At 41.7% G+C, this 14,202-nt stretch overlaps 1 protein-coding gene across 2 annotated transcripts; it reads left to right on the forward strand.

Annotated features, from left to right (window-relative positions):
- The first annotated feature begins 1,021 nt into the window (after positions 1-1,021).
- RBX1 (ring-box 1) lies at positions 1,022-11,944 on the forward strand. 2 transcript variants are annotated; one of them, XM_005527650.3, is made up of 5 exons: positions 1,022-1,153; positions 3,465-3,543; positions 9,047-9,117; positions 10,362-10,447; positions 11,765-11,944. In XM_005527650.3, the coding sequence occupies exons 1-5, from the start codon at positions 1,076-1,078 to the stop codon at positions 11,775-11,777; spliced, it is 327 nt and encodes a 108-aa protein (XP_005527707.1). In that variant the 5' UTR covers positions 1,022-1,075; the 3' UTR covers positions 11,778-11,944. The 2 variants fall into 2 exon arrangements, with proteins under 2 accessions (XP_005527707.1, XP_087911433.1); XM_088055307.1 differs by lacking the exons at positions 10,362-10,447; positions 11,765-11,944 and adding an exon at positions 9,942-10,315.
- Positions 11,945-14,202: the final 2,258 nt, after the last annotated feature.

Genomic DNA, 14,202 nt, shown 5'->3' on the forward strand with positions numbered 1-14,202 from the left:
CAAATATTAATACCAAACCAATTATTAAAATTATTCCTACACATCCAATGACAACATCATTTCATTCTTACTGCAGATCTCTGCTTTAGGTTTAAGTCTATTTGGAGACTGCCTGACACCCACCCCAGCAAGCACTGGGTCTCAGGAAAAAGCTGTATGCACACAGCAAGACGGGTACAATGGAGCCAGACCACAACAGTGCTGTTGGGCCCGAGTACTTGTGAGAGGTAGAGTACAGATATAGCTTGCCTGTATCTATGCAAGAGAATGGCCTTTTACTGCCTCTAGAGCTTCCTGCTTCCTCTTTCCCACATCCATGGAGCAGCACAGTGTACAGATGGATTTAGAAAGGATGACTCTGCAGAGAGGTCGCATCTCCAGGGACCTGCAAAGCTGGGTGAAATTTCAAGACCTGTAGTTGTCCTGCTGGGGAGTGTATCGCCCTCAGTTTCCAGATCATGGGGAATACTACCGCTGACCTTCTCGGGAAGGTACTGACGGAGGAAGCTCCCAGTAGCAGCTGCCGTGCCTGTCTCCATCCTTGCAACACAACAGGTAAGGCTTGGGCAGCTCTGGCAGCACCTATAAACCTAAGTTGATTATAACTCTTGTAAGCCCAAATCACACACCCTAAGGTGAGCGTCCTGTCTCCAGCAATTCCATGTTAATTTAAAAAAAAACCTGGACTGCGGGAGAACAAAAGGGCTACAGCAGCAGCGCCGCCCGCCCCCACCTCGTTCTGCATCGATTACGATGGGCGAAAACAAGTTAGAAGTTTATTGAGGGCTGAAGTCCCTCATATGAAGAGGGCAGGGAGCCAAATCCCAAGGGATTGTGGTGAGGCGCGGTACCGAGAGCCCGAACGCTGGCGGCAGCGATGAGGTAACTTGGCGCGGCTCCGCCCTGGCTGCCGCCCTCGGGAGCGCGCTCACGTGACCGCGCCATCAGCCCCTCCACCTGCCGGCGCGGGGAGGGGGGCGGGGCTAAGGGGGCGTGACAACTGTATGGCCCCTCCCACCGCCCAGCCTCGCCGCGCACGCGCGCGGAGCAGGACTGGCAGATTCACGCACCCAAAATGGCGGCCGCAATGGATGTGGACACCCCCAGCGGAACCAACAGCGGCGCCGGCAAGAAGCGCTTCGAAGTGAAGAAAGTGAGGCCCCGCCGGCGCGATCCTTCGGTTGCTGCCGGAGGGACGGGGTGGAGGGCTGGGACCGGCCTGATGCCAGCGAGAGGGACGGAGAAGGGGGCGACTTCCCGCTCCCCTCAAGGAGCCGGGCGCCCAGTTCCGCACCGGAGTGGTGGGAGGGGCGAGGCGAGGCCTGCGGGGAGTCCTGGCGTGCGTCCTAGCCAATGGCTGAGGCGGGCCGTCGCACGTGCAGCGGGAGCTGGCCAATCAGCGGGCGCGGCTGGCGGGGGCGGGAGCAGGAGCGGGGGCGCCGACGGGGCCGTGCCGGTCGGGGGTTGGCCCGGTCGAGCTCCGCCGCTCGCTCCCCTCAGCCGCTGCCGTCCCGACGGGCCTGGGCTACTCCGTACCCAGAGCCTCTGGGCAGCTCGGGCTGGCGAGCAGCGCTGGAGTGCTTGCGCCTCCCCATCACCTCCGACCGCTGTGGCCCAGCCACCCGGGCTGCCCCATGTGCTGCATAAAATGCTTTCTACAAATGTCTGTGGCTGACTTTTTTTCTCCTTGTTATTTAAGTCGAGCCATAGTAACGTGTTAGTGGGAAAATGTTCTCATGCCACCCTGGCTTTGCCTCCTCGCTCAGAGCAGCCATAATATGGCTTTCCTAATCCGGTGCCACCCGTTGGTCAGCTGGATCACGGTGATGGTCCAGGCTCTTCCCGAGAGCGTAGAGAAGCAGGGATAGATTGTGTGGGCTTGCACTAAGGTATAATTTGAGGAAAAGTGACCCTCTAGACTGAATATCAGTAAACATTTCCAGTGATTCCTGCTAGTAGATGAGTTTGCTTGAAATGCAGCTGCCATCAGTGATGATGGAAATCCCGGATGTGTGCAGAAGGAAGAGTCTGGGTGACATAATTGCTTGTCCTTTGGAAATAGGGACAGATATAATGAGAGTGGTAGGAAGTAGCACCATGTATGTGTCAGTGGCATTACTCCTCCCCAGCAAGGTACCAAGACCTTTATTGCATGTGTGGCTCAGTACAGGTGTGTGGGCTATCAGAGTAGACCATGATGGGACAAGAGATTAAGTCCTGGAGTGTATGGGAGAGATAAGGGTGCTGAGAACTTTTATCTCAGCTGCCTTGAAGTATGGACGAAATCTGTGCGAGATGAGTAGATGGCCAGAAGGCCAGCTAGACTTGAAGTTGGGAGATTGGGGAAAAGAATTAGATTGCTGCTGGTGCATGTCCTAAAAGATCTAGCAGTATTGGGAATACTTTTTATATCAGTACTAATGAAAAACTGAAGAATTTATCAAAGTCCAGTACTGTCTATCAATACTTGGAAGTTGGCATTCCTCCTTTAGTGTCCCAGACTGAGGGAAAGAAATGAAAACATTGAGATGGAAATGGAGCACAGTAGAGAATATTTACTATAGTACAGTCAGTGCAAATATATACTAAAAAAATGTGAATGGGAAAAAAAATCTATACCTCTTAAGTAGTAAATCAAAATTATTCTGATTGCCAGTAGAATCTTTTGGATTGCATCGGATGTTGAAGGCAGACCCACTTATTTAAAGAGTTTACAAAAGACCTGATTATGGGTTTTGTCTGGAGGAATAAAAAGGTACCATGTTTTCCTGCATGGCTTGCCCTAAAGTCTTCAAACCCTTCATGGGATAGTGCTATTACTTTTTTGTATGTATAAAGTAAGTCCTTGAAAGGTGGATTTGGTAGTACTTTGAAATTTTTATATCCAGGCTTGGTGATAGGTTGTTGCTTATTAACCTTTTGTAGGGAAGATTATTCAAGATTCAGTGGAGAGCAGCCTTAGAGATTTAGTTCCTGACCCAAACTGCTCAGAAGGGTGATTCCTAGAGGAACTGCTGCAAATAATGGGAATTCCTCTTACAAAAATCTAATCTGAATTGGTCTTTCTCCAAGGGACTGTCCTTCCCTTCAGAATTGAGGATTTGGCATGAGCTGCACCCTTGCCATTGGATCTTGAGTATAAATCCAGATATTTGCATTTGATTCACAAGGAAAAAAAAAAATGCTGGGGGAGGAGGGGAAAGGTGGGCTGTGTGAGTTACCTTATTTTTGAATTGGGAAGGAGACATTGTGTCTGGGAGGTTTGTGAGAGGAATGTACCACTGCTTCCTAGTAACCTGAACTCATGATGAAGAATTGTTCTGGAGTGCTAAGATTTGTTTTTTCTTAAATATTCCAGCTTTTCTATTTCAAAAAGTACATGGGATCTTGAAGAATAGTGAGGATTTCTGTCCACTGTAAATTGAATCAAAACTATGTTTTTCTTTTTTTCTCCCTCTCTCCAGTGGAATGCCGTAGCTCTGTGGGCATGGGACATTGTGGTTGATAACTGTGCCATTTGCAGAAACCACATTATGGATCTATGTAAGTAAATGGGAGGGAGCACAATTTGTACTTGTATGTGATGAACAGCTGAATTATATCCAGCTGAGGATATAATTCAGCAAAGCTTGCTGTTAGTAACTAACTCTTCTGCTAACCTCTATTTTATGTAATGCTGAAGTCTCATAATCCATTTTTGTAACCTCTGTCACCATACTGCTTCTCCCTCACCCTTTTCTTGTAAAGGGTAGGATCACTTGATGCTAGATCAACAGACATGATGCTGCTGAGTGTATTTTGAATGCAACAAAGAAGAAAAGGAGTAGTAATAAAGAGGAACTGAAATTATTCAGGGTTCACAGACATTGCTTCCAAAGAGAGGTATTATATTTCAGGGCTGGGGAGGTTGCTATGAGTGTCAACTTCTCAATGACACTCATTAAGATGAAGTCTTGTAACACTCTCTGTGTCTGTGTCTGGCAAGGAAAGGCATGGAGCAGCAAATTAATTTGACTCCTCATTCTATAAAACCTACCTTATTTAGTACATGTTATAGTAGGGGGAATTTTATAGCCACCTAGAAAAATATTTTTTCAGTTACAAAGGAGAGGAATAAAATGCCAAAATAAAAAGCAATACATTGCTAGTATCAGTTTGATTTGAATTTTTTTTTTCTGTATAATCTTGATGGTTCATTTCTATAATGAAATAGGACTGTGTGCATGAAGTCACTGTTTTCAGTCCCTTAGAGTATTAGTAATGAGTACAAACCTATTCATTTTTTTTTTCTCCTCAAAAGTGACAAACTACTGTTGGCACCGTAACTGTCTTGTTTCAATCATGAAGGACAGAAGACCTTTTAACATACCCAAGATAGAAATTTGCCTGTGTTCCTAAAATGTGAAGCTGATGAAATCCCCCAAAACAAGCCTAGGTCCAAGGACAGTGCCTGGGCATGGCCTGTCCTGATCCCATTGGAATAGTTTTGTTGCACTTTGGTTTTATGCAGTTGCCCTTGGAACCAATACTATTGGCAACTTCTTGTCAATAAGACTGTATGGGAATAAAACACTGCAGAAAAATGAGACTTCAAGTTAATAGGATCAGCTACTGAGGGATGCACCTAATTTTACTTCATATTTAAATAATAGTTACAAAATTACTCTCAGAAGCTTTGTTTGGGTGGTTTTTTGTGATTTTTTTTACTAAAGAGAAAACACACTGTAACACACCAGTCTGAAAATTTGTTAAGCAGGTTCATTTCTCTTCTTGAGGACTGATACATTTGTATTTTGTGCCAGCTACTGCCTATCCATGCTTCAGTTTATTCTTAGTTATTAGACAAGGAATGATAACTCTAAAAAAGAACAGGGATTATGAAACAAGTTGAGGTCCTTTAATGTAATGATTTCTTTTTTAAGTGTCTCTTACCTGTACTGTCTTGGAAAGAAGGTAGACACTGGACTATTACTTAGTCTCTCAGGTTTATAATATATTAGAGAGGAAAGCATTTTGCTGACAGGCAAATGGAATTTCAAAGATTTATTAGAACACATTACATTTATAGAATTTACGAATATATAGAATAAATATATAAAATCCTGTAATTCAAGGTAATTATTCATTATAAGAAGGATGTATTTTAAGATAGGAGATGCTGGGGTGTTTCTTTCTATCAGTCTTCCTCAGAACTAATTGTACATTCCATGACAGACCAAATACAGTCTCATATATTTGCTTTTTTTTTTTTTTTTTTTATAAATAGCAAATAGGACATATGGGATGAAGGAGAGGTGTGGAGGAGCTGGAAGGAGAATGGACAAATGCTATTTTTCAGTAGTAAATTTTGTTTATCAGTTCTTAAAAAAATATTCTAAAAAGTCCTACCAATATGTGGGTGGGGGTTGAGAGTATATAGGTAGATCAGGAAAAACAGTAAAGAAAAAAGGCATAGGTAATTTTTTTTTTCTTTTTTGAGTTGCTCGAGCATAACATGTTATTAATTAGTATGAGCAATGTTATGAGAATCCTGGACTGCAAATGACAGGCTAAAATTGACAGCATACAGAGTAGAAGGGATATCTAAACTGGTATTCCGAGATCAGTGTTGGCTCTGGATTTGCTTACTTCCTTATTACAGATCATTAATGTTGTTAAAAAACCCTTTAATTAGATTTTCAAGCATAATATGTGAAGTGATGGCAAATTGAGAAAAAATTAATAGAATGTGCAGGGAAGAACAACACAAGATTCGATTTGATAAAATGCAGGATCCAAATGTCTCCCACTCCTAGCAATGAAGAGAAGCCTAGAATGGGAAAGCAGTAGGAGAGTGATAAGTAATGCCAGTCATGGTAATGTAAGTTTATTAATGTTGTAAAGTCAGGCATCAAGGTTAAGGTGTCATGCAATTCTCCCCATGCATATGCCTTATGACTGGGTAATAATGGGATTCAAAGGACCCCCCCTGCCCTCAGTTTGGTTTGTATTCAGTGTACAGAAGGGGTGAGTAGATTTTCAGTGTTTTGGTTTCATTCTTCTCTGGGAAGGCCCAGGTTCTGTTTAGATTTTACTTTGGTCTTTCTTCAAAGGCTTGCTCTATGATGCTGTCTCTGCAACATGGTAAGTTGAGGAGTGTTAACAGGTTGTTTAGTATATTGGATTATCTTTTGGTCTAAAATGTGTAATGTCTTATTATAGTAAGATGACCAGCCCTGAACTGTGTAATATGTGCTGTCAAAATACTGCTCCCTTGCTTTGACAGTAACACGCCAAGTACCGTGAATCCAGCTTCACAAAGATGGATATGTTGCACAGAATCCAGAGAAGAGTCTCAGGATGTTTATTAGATGGAATGGGTTTGGATTCTTTTTCTTGATCTGTAAATGTACAGGTGAATTCTGCAATAGAATATGCATAGGAACCATGGGCCGGTTCTTACAATGTCAAGATTCAGAAGCTGCCATTATATAAGATGCATTTCTGCAACTCCCTGAGTTTAAATGCTTCCATTGCATCTTTCACAACTATTTACAGGTATTTCAGGTTTTAGCTGTATCTTTCTGTCCTCACCTGCAGATACTCTGTCAAAAGCAAGGCAACAGGAGAGTCATTCAGTATTCCTCCAGTACCTGTTACTATCTGACTCTTACTGCTTCTTTTGGGTCAGCAGATGGTAAATAGCTTCTCTTTCTTTCAAAAGCCAGGATCATCAGCTTTTATTCTAGGATGAAGATTGTCCATGTGTTATTTATGATATGGTTTTAATTTGTTGATATATTTTCCTTTTCTGAAATGAAGCAAGTAGGAGACCAAAAAGTGCTTCAGCTTTTGGGAGGCCTTTTTTTGGCAGCCAAGTGTAGCAGTGCTGGCAGTAGCTACCACTCCAGTGTGTTTGAGGGAGCTAAGCCTGGGTGTCTTGTTGGAAGGGCTTTTCATCACCACCAGGGAACTCCTCCTCAGCCACTTCCACAAAAGTTCATCTGTCCTCTTAAACTCTTTGGACTGTCATGCTTTGGACTGTCAGTGAAAGTTTAGGTTTGTCAGTGAAAATTTGAGTAATGCTTAAATGAATGTCAGTGCTGCTTCTTTTCTTTGCCTAAACCATCTTTCTTACCTCTCACTCCCAGTAAATTACAGAGTGCTTTAAATCCTGCAAAATTAAAAATTCTGTTCAAGCAGCTCTAATGTTAGAGCCTCTTAAAAAAAAGTGGGCTAGGTGGACTTCATGTCTAATATGCCCAATATTTTGTCTCCAGTAGGGAAAGAGAAGAAACAAGGTAAGTATATTGTGTGCTGGAGTATTTTCCTTGCATTCAGGAGAAGCTTTCTGAATGAACCTTTGCTTACTTCTTGACTTTTCTCCCTTCAGATGAATTGCCTCATCTTTTCCTACTACTCATCTTCCCACCACTATCTGTTACTGTACAGACTCTGGCCAGATATTTAAAAGTTAATATACTATGCCCCATGACCATGAGTCTATACTGCAGTAACAGTAAAATTGTTGCAGTTATCTCAGGTATAGAATTTTATACAAGTATCCAAAGAAATCAAAGTTCTTCAAGGGTCTTGAGTATCTTCCACATTCTTAATCAGATTTAGTTTTATAGCAGTATGTACTGAGAGATTCAGGAATTAAGACATCAGACCTTTCAGAAGTACTTTCTTCTGTAGACAGGCAAGGGATTGAGCTTTTGACTTCTTGCAGTGGTATATCATACCTTTGATGTAAACCATATGATAAATACAGGTTCACTCAAATCTTGCGGAACAGCTGTTGCTACTGAGTTTCTTTAGACATCAGTCTTGTTCTGAGTAGTTCCTCATGACCAGAGTTAATTGACATCTCTTGCATCTCAGAAAAAATGGGCCTTTCTGTTATTTTGTGCACCTCCACACCTGAAAAGCATGAAAAATGGAGAAAGGGATGAACAAATAGAGATCACATTCTTCAGCCAAACCTGTAGGATTTGAAAGTTTTTCAATCTTCAATTGGTGAATCAAATTCCTTTTCTTTTAAGCATATTCAAGCACACAAAGAGTGAACAGAAAATTGGAGCTTATTCAGACATCTTCTTTGCCAGGAAAAAGAATCTGAAAAACAAGAAAGCAGCAAGCCCTTGTATTGAGTTCTAAGCTGATCATCTATCAGCAGATTTTTTAATTCATTTGGGTTTTACTCTTAAAGAAGGCATCCTTTAGCAAGAAGTAAAATGTTAGTGTTATAGGTTTGTGCTGCTGATGATGGAGGAACTGGAAATATCTTTTTTTCTTCTGAAGTTTCTTCTTGAGCTGGAGCTGAAGTGAATTGTTCAGGCTTTAGAATGGAGAACTGGCTTGTAGGATTTATTTTCTCAGTATTGTTCTTCTTTCCTCACTCTTTTTCATCTCCTTCATCCATGCCATCTGACACAAAAGCCCAAAATATAACCCAAACTCATAAATAGTTAGGGCTGGGGATCCTCCTGGGTACTCAGCTCCAAGGTATAAAAAGTCCAAACCATACTGTATTTGCTATTGTGGATTTTTGGGATGTACTTACCTATCACATGACTATAAAATAAAGACAGTAAAGTTACATGAGCAAATTAATTTGCAAATTAATTAAAGTATATGATGTCTGACAGGAACATATAGGAATTTGTATTGAGAGAAATCTGGGTAAGAAGTTAATGTACTGTCAACTCATCTTCAAAAGACATCTCTGTGAACACAAGAGGGAAGAATGGAAAATATTTATCCTTGAAATTTGTGAAGCAGACACATGTTGCCAGCAGATGAGCTATGTACTCTTGTCCTCTGGAACTTTGGAATACTAAAATGTAGAGGAAGGAGGAAATCAGGATTAAGTATGTTTTGATATGATACTTTTGGAAAAACAGTACACATTAAACCGTAGCTCGTGATACTTTTTGGTGTGTTAAATACCACAAAAGAGCTCCTCCTCCCCTGCCTACATTTGCTATTATGAAGGAATCTACCAGTTAGTATTGCATGTACATCTTAACTCCTGTGTATATTTGTTCAATCTTTATTTTCACAGGCATAGAATGTCAAGCCAACCAAGCATCGGCTACCTCTGAGGAGTGCACAGTTGCATGGGGCGTCTGCAATGTAAGGAAAACTTTTATTGTGGAGCTCGTGTGGGGTGATGCTATCCTGCTTTTTTGAAGACATGGGGTAGAATGAGTTCTGTAGCATGTTTCACATAATCTACCAGAAATAAGAATTTTAAAGTCCTTCCTTATGTTTACTAGAATGTAGAAAGGAGAGAGAAAATGAAAGATGGAGAGATTTAGTAAGACACAGAAGCAAAGGGAGGAAGATAAGCCTTATTTTTTTTTTTTTTTTTTTTTTTAAGGAATAATAGATCTTTCATTCTGAACATGATTTTCCTGATCATGGTTTGCCTAGGAGTTATACCTTTTCCTTTCCCCCAGTAATAGGATCACTTGGATGTCAGCCTGCTTGATTTGTCTATGTGCAGGCTAATTCAATGAGTCAGTCTGGGATAACCAGGTGATTTGCTTCCAGTTTTGGGGGAAGATCAAACCAATTGGTCCCACTAGCATGTGAACTCCAAACTTGAATACCTCACTAGCCTGGGCCTGAGTTGGAAAATAAACTATTCCATGGTGGAATAACTTCCTGATCCTCAGTCCCATCTTTACTGTGCTGTGGGATCGAGTTACAATGTGATAATGCTAGAACAGGACTATAAATGTTGCAATTCTGTTTGCAGAGGACAAGAGCAAAATTTTTAACGATGTCAGGATATTCTAGTGTCAAAATTATGTTGTTGTGTGTGAGACTCACCACAAGTAGAACTTTGATTTTAAGTAGCTGTGTGGAGTAAGAGAAAGGATGCTCTTACTAAACACATAAATGAGAATTTTTTTTTTCTTTCTTTCTAATTTTGCAAATTCCTTTTTATTCAGGCTCTGGTATCTCCTGCAAACTGACAGAAAGCTTCCTTCAGCATGTATACATTTATATCATCCCTGCTACTCACTCTGAAATCCTCTCTTTTCTTTCTGATTATGCTTCTTATCAGCATCTGCTCTGCCAATTTTATCAGCTGCTAAACTCTGCACTCCCTCCTTCAACAGAAGTCAGTCAGGTGCCACTGCATGCACTGTGGAGCAGGCTCCCTGCTGTGGTTTCACTAATGTTTCCTCCTCTCTGAGAATGTGGATCAATTCCTTGGTGTTTATCAGCTAATTAACTGATCAGTTGTCCCCGCCTTTGCCTGCAAACTCTTGCTACTCTCTTCTTACTGTGATGCTTTCAGTGGTAGTTTTCACATTGAGATGCTTTCATACATTCTGAAATTACGTGATCTGAACTTTGTCTTCCAGCATGCTTTCCACTTCCACTGCATCTCTCGCTGGCTCAAAACTCGCCAAGTATGTCCGCTGGACAACAGGGAATGGGAGTTCCAAAAGTACGTATCCTGCACAGATTTCAAGATGAAAGGTCTATTTGTCCTGTAAATATAAATGATCAATGTCAGATTGGTGTGTCTGAGGGCATAGTTGCTGTTCAGAGAGGTTCTTTCCTTAGTCACCTGGGTCTGAGATCTGAAGGAAGTCCAAACAGATGTGGAGTATGTGGGAGCTGTTAAAAAGTAGTGATTTCTACTGACAGTCTCTAAAGAATGGAGAGCAGGAGAGAAATTCAATTAGCTAGAAGTGGAGTCTCAGGTGAATGCTGTGCTGCTGCATGAGCGATTTGGGTTTAGAGAATGACCTGAATTCAGCTGCTTGGGTTCCAAAGTGTTTCTGCTGAGGTGCCAGACCTCAGACATCTTATTGGGTCCCTCTGTTATCCTGATGCTTTGTTTCATAACTCTGATAGCCTCAGAGATTAATAGAGCTGATTTCCTAGCATTTGGAAATCAAGTGTCCATTAAGCCATCCCTGCAGCTTTGGCCCATTTATTTATAATTGCTGTATTGTTTATTTAATGTTTTTTAAAGGTCTCATGTCAAGAATAGCAGTAGGTGATCCAAGAATGGGTTTTTGAGGGATAATCATATTTTGAGAGGTAATTGTCCATTGAGAATAGTTAGGAAGTTTGCCTATCACTTGCCTCATTCTGCACCATTGATCTAGTAATGTTTTCTTAACTGTGTATTGTCCCTCTCCCCACCCACTTAAAAAAACCCAAATTAATTCTGGTCAGAGTCCAGACTGAAACAAAGCAAAACAGGTATTATAACTGTTGAGAATTGTGTTTGGGCTCTGGTACAGTCAGTTGTGCAAATCATCATTGACATGACAGCTGAAGTACCATAGTTTTGATATTAACATGTTTCCCTGAACACACAGTGAAAACTGAGTCCATGTTGCCTGGCTAATCACTTCATAATACATGGGCAGCATGATGAGAAACAGACATGAATTAATATTTTCTGATGTGTGCTCAGTGTTACTTCTGGGGCTGTGACAAGCTTTGGCCTTGTTTCATGCCAGATATATTTGAAGTGGGAAGTGCCCCTTCAGGGCAGAAGGTAACTGGTACTGAGATCTCTTTACACATGGTGTTGTGGATTGCTCAGGCTCTCTTCTAACTGGTGTCTGGGTAGACTTTTAGGGGAAGTGAAATGTGGACAGCTTCCTAAGATTTTCTTAACAGCATTTCACCTTCATCCCATTTACATGTTAATTATGTTGTGGTAGAATGAAAATAAATCCATCCAAACCAGCACTCCAATGAATTGTAGTTTTTAAGGAAGCACTAATGTATTATCTATTTACAGGTACGGACACTAGAGAGATGGTCACACGCTTCTGGTTATGTCATCGAACTCAGTTGTTCTTGTCACTATGGGTTTGTTTTAGTGACTTGGAAAGTCAGTAATGTATACAATTCTTCTTTCATGCTAATTTCTTCCTATTGCATACCATTGAATAAAGTCTTGCTGGAGCTTCCTGTCAAAGTTTTTTGTCTTGTGTTCAGGAGTGGGCAGTTGGAGCATGGGGGAGGAGAATTATCTGCAGACCAGGGACTTAAGCTAACTCTTTAGATGGGCAGTGCTGCTTCTTTGCTGTGCCAGGCTTTTGATTGTGAATTTGGTCTTACTCCCACACAACTGAGAACCACACCTTTGGCTCGCTGAGGTTGGTATTAAGCTCCATTGAGTAGTGCAGTGGGTGCAGGATTTGGCCTAAGAGTAGTTTATGCAAATAGCTTTTTGTGTGGACATACTTTATTACAGCAGAGTTGAAATGATGATCTATACAATTAGGGGTTATGTCATCATTAGAAACTATTCTCTCACTTCTGCTCTTGCGTTTGACTAGACCACCGCCCCTGCAGAGGAAATTTTCACTAACTTCCCAGTTCCAGCTGTTTAGCTTTGGGGAACGGAAAAGGGACATCACTTTTTGTCAGTGTTCATAAAGCACATTCATGTGTTGAGTGAAAGTAAACTCAGGAAATTCATGTGCTAGATTGGCTGGAAAGCTAAAAATAAGAAGTCTATAAGAAAGCCAATTCTTAGTTGGTTTCTAGTGGTATTTTTGCCAGTTCCAGTCCAATTGGCCAGAAATCATTCCTCTGAAAACTCTATAATGCTCTGTTTGGTGTCTCCTCTGCCAAATGGCCTGGTATCCCGCTCATTGCATCAAATTTTGCCCTCTATGTTAACAGCTGCAGCAGATGCTGGGAACTGAAACAGCATTCAAGAAGTTTTTCCTGCTACAAAAGGCTGCCTTTATATGTCAGCAGTAGTGGACATGGTAGATTTCTGTCCTTGGCTATTCATGATGCCATCTTTGGATGTCATTTTTTTGCTGGTTACTGAGGATGGGAAATTTGATAGCTAATGCTAAACATTAGTGTACTGTAGTGATAGGGGATAAAAATGGCCAATGACAGAACCAAAACTTGCAGGTTTTTCAGTAATTGCTGGGGCTTTCTCTAATCTGCAGCAAGCAAATGTCAGGATTATTTTATCAGTTGGTGTCATTGCTCTGAAATTATATTGCTCACTGTTTTCCACCCTTAAGAAGAAAACGAACAAGTAAGACTGGAAGAGTTTATAGCTAGACAGGTTATTTACCATGTTTCTTGGTAGAAAGCTCATCCTGAATTTGCCAGGTAGTTTTGCTGATGGAGGCAGGAAGGGAACAGAAGAGGAGGGGGAAGATGATCTCAACAATGGTCAAAGTATTCATCCAGGCAACAGGGTATCCAGGTTAAATGCCATTCCCTGAAAAGTGAACTATTTAATGTCCTATTGAGATGAGTGAAATGTCAGATGTCCCTGTTCTTGATTGTCCGTTTTGGTTGCAGTGTTTGGTTTTTCAGGACCTGGTACCCAGATGTTCACCAGTTTATATCCTTGAGAACTTTGTTTTGGGTCCCAGCTACATTGTTCTGATTCATCCCCCTTTCATCTGTGCATATTGCCCTGAGCTTATTTCTTTTAGATGGGGACAGACACATTTTCCTCTCCTCTGTGGCTTCGTGTACATTTGCTTGAGCCTGTGCCTGCAGAAAGGCAAGGGGGTTTGGTATTTTTTATTGCCTTTTTTTAAATGTACCCTCCAAATGGCTGGCTACAGTCACTCTTCCCTAAACATCCTTTGAAACTCTGTTCTGCTGCAGTGCGTAAAACTCTGTTAAATTTGATTTCAGATTGCTTTTGTAGTGTCTGTTCCAAACATGGTTTTCCCAAATGGAAAAATACAGAGTGTAAAGCACCAATTGCATACATCCTCAGGAAAGAAAATCCTTTTTCAGCTGCTGCCCGTTGCAGTGGCCCTGCTGCCACTTCCCCTGCTGCAAAGGTGATGGGCCATGGCTGCTGCAGCACAGGGCTGCTGGCAGCCCTGTTTTCTGTAGTGCAGAAGTGCACTAAGGATTGTGTTTGGAGAAACAAGGAAAAGCTTCAGTGAGTGAGCTCAGAGAGAAGCTGTGTGGCAAAGGCAGCACCAGGTGAAGGTATAAGAGATCTCTTATCCAAGGGTGCAAAGTGCCCCATTTCCCAGGGAATGCTTGTTTGCTTGGGCTGGTATGGCTCTGTCCTAACTTTTACTGTGCACCCTCTCCTCCTCTGCTAGATGTGAGAGAAAGCCCATTTATTCACTGCCTCTTCTCCTGAAGCAACAATAATTTTTGACTACAGCTTCCCCTTTTTGCAAAATACAGAGAGCTTCTTGGGGAGGAAGGAGGAATAGGGCACATTTCTAA

This window comes from Pseudopodoces humilis, chromosome 5, assembly GCF_049639895.1.
Source record: "Pseudopodoces humilis isolate 2021_Gansu_Grassland_sample_001 chromosome 5, ASM4963989v1, whole genome shotgun sequence".
Classification (NCBI taxonomy): domain Eukaryota; kingdom Metazoa; phylum Chordata; class Aves; order Passeriformes; family Paridae; genus Pseudopodoces; species Pseudopodoces humilis.

Coding starts and splice junctions, on each gene's coding strand:
- RBX1 (XM_005527650.3), top strand. CDS start 1,076: ATGGCGGCCGCAATGGATGTGGACACCCCCAGCGGAACCAACAGCGGC. Junction 1,154..3,464: donor AGCGCTTCGAAGTGAAGAAA/GTGAGGCCCCGC, acceptor CCCTCTCTCCAG/TGGAATGCCGTAGCTCTGTG. Junction 3,544..9,046: donor AAACCACATTATGGATCTAT/GTAAGTAAATGG, acceptor TTATTTTCACAG/GCATAGAATGTCAAGCCAAC.